Source organism: Arvicola amphibius, chromosome 2 (genome assembly GCF_903992535.2).
Source record: "Arvicola amphibius chromosome 2, mArvAmp1.2, whole genome shotgun sequence".
Taxonomy (NCBI): Eukaryota; Metazoa; Chordata; class Mammalia; order Rodentia; family Cricetidae; genus Arvicola; species Arvicola amphibius.
Genome location: NC_052048.2, coordinates 74,702,792 through 74,704,431, shown reverse-complemented (window position 1 = coordinate 74,704,431; position 1,640 = coordinate 74,702,792). Strand labels below are relative to the sequence as shown.

The following is a 1,640-nucleotide window of genomic DNA, read 5'->3' as shown; positions in this document are numbered from 1 at the left end:
ATCACTGCTTCTGGTATGCGTGAGGTTACAGGGTAGACGAGCTGATCAGCTGTACATCCTAATCATTTGGGCAGCATTTCTCAGAAATGGGGTTAAATTTTACGTGGGTTGTATTAAGAGCCTGCAACCGAGAACCCAGGAAACCTTAGGGCGAAGCACGGAAAACCAAAATGAAAATAACGCGCCCCCCCCTTCTCTGCGGCACAACTCACTCCCAGTGCCGTTCTGCCCACGCATACTCTACTAAAAGATTCAGACCACGCCAGCCATGCCACGAGGTGTGTTTTATTTTCATCAATCATACAAATAATTTTCTATAATATCCCAGGGCAAACCGGTGAAATTTGGCAGTCCGATTAGTGGGGGGTCCCCCTTCAGAGACCCACGGGCCGGTGGCATCGGCGCGGAGTGCCCGGGTTCACAGTGCAGCTTGTGGCTCGCGTCCATCTTGCAGGTGGCTCTTCCTCCACATCACGAGGGGGTCTCGGAGATGACGGGGTGGGGTGGGGTGGGGTAATCCTCCAGTCTGGGCTTTTAGGAAATTTCACTCCTCTTTTCCTGTTCAATGGCTGCAAAGGGCGAGATGTGGGCATTGGAGGATGGAGCCACTTTACAGCCCCCCACCCCCAAAACCTGGTGTGTGGGCGAGGCACCCACGAGGCCAGGGGGACAAGGAGGGAATTTGGAAGGGACAAAGTGCTTTGTGTAACTGGAAGGGTGGCTGTGGCCGCTCAGATTCGGGGTGGGAGAATAGTGGCCGGATGGGGGTGGGGGGTGCCGGGCTGGCACAGCAGGGAAGGGTGGAGCGCTGGGGTGGGAACCCGGAGGCGGGGGAACACTCACTCTCTTTGGTCGGCAGGGTGTTCTTCTCCTGCGTCTCGGTCTTCTTCAGCTTGGCCTTATCGAAGCTGGCGATTTCCCCCATGTCTGGCTTGTCTGCCATTTTCTTACAACCCTGATAGGAGAACCAAAGGAGATAGTAGGTGGCCTGAGGCTTGGGGGTGACCAGCGCTCCCTGGGTCCCGCGCCCTCCCCGGACGCCTCTCGACGTGGCATTCCCAGCCCGGGGCGTTCCCGTAGCCCGGAGGCCGAGGATCCGGGGCTCGTCCACCACACCCTCCCTCGAAGTCCCAGGGAGTGGCCTGCCAGCCTCGGGATGTTTTAAACCGCCGCTTCGCCTGTTGCAACCCAGGGAGGACGCGCCCGCCAGCCACAAGCTGCCCCGACCCCACCCAGGGTAGGCCCCAAACCCAGCTCTGTGCCTCACCGTGGAGTCTCGTTCCGAGCTCGCGCTCCAGGTGCTCCCACTCGCCTTGCTGCAGCAAGAGACAAAAGAGCGGCGCCCGCCCCTCGCCTTATATACACCGCGCCCCGCCCCGCCTCTCGCCCGCCGCAGCGGGGGCGTGGCCAGCCCGTGAGGGGTGTGGCCAGCGAGCGCGTCGGGTGGGGGGCTCAGCTTCTCGAAGGCTGCATGGGCTCCGCCCTCCTCGGCCCGCTCCCTTAGCTGGTTGCACTCCCGTGTAGGGGGTGGCTGACGCCCGTTCTCCGTGGTCTCCTTCCCTGCTGCATCTCCTTCTCCCAGTACCCAGGAGCCTGCTGCTCACCTCGTGGGAAGGGTGTGGGGGGCAGCGGGAAAAGAC

The 1,640-nt window shown here is 61.2% G+C and overlaps 1 protein-coding gene across 1 annotated transcript; it reads right to left on the bottom strand.

Annotated features, from left to right (window-relative positions):
- Window positions 1-269: 269 nt before the first annotated feature.
- On the bottom strand, window positions 270-1,368 carry Tmsb10 (thymosin beta 10). Its single transcript, XM_038320421.1, has 3 exons — window positions 1,268-1,368; window positions 844-955; window positions 270-569 (listed from the first exon to the last, which is right to left on the bottom strand). Exons 2-3 carry the CDS (start codon window positions 941-943, stop codon window positions 535-537), a joined length of 135 nt encoding a protein of 44 aa, XP_038176349.1. The 5' UTR covers window positions 944-955; window positions 1,268-1,368; the 3' UTR covers window positions 270-534.
- Window positions 1,369-1,640: the final 272 nt, after the last annotated feature.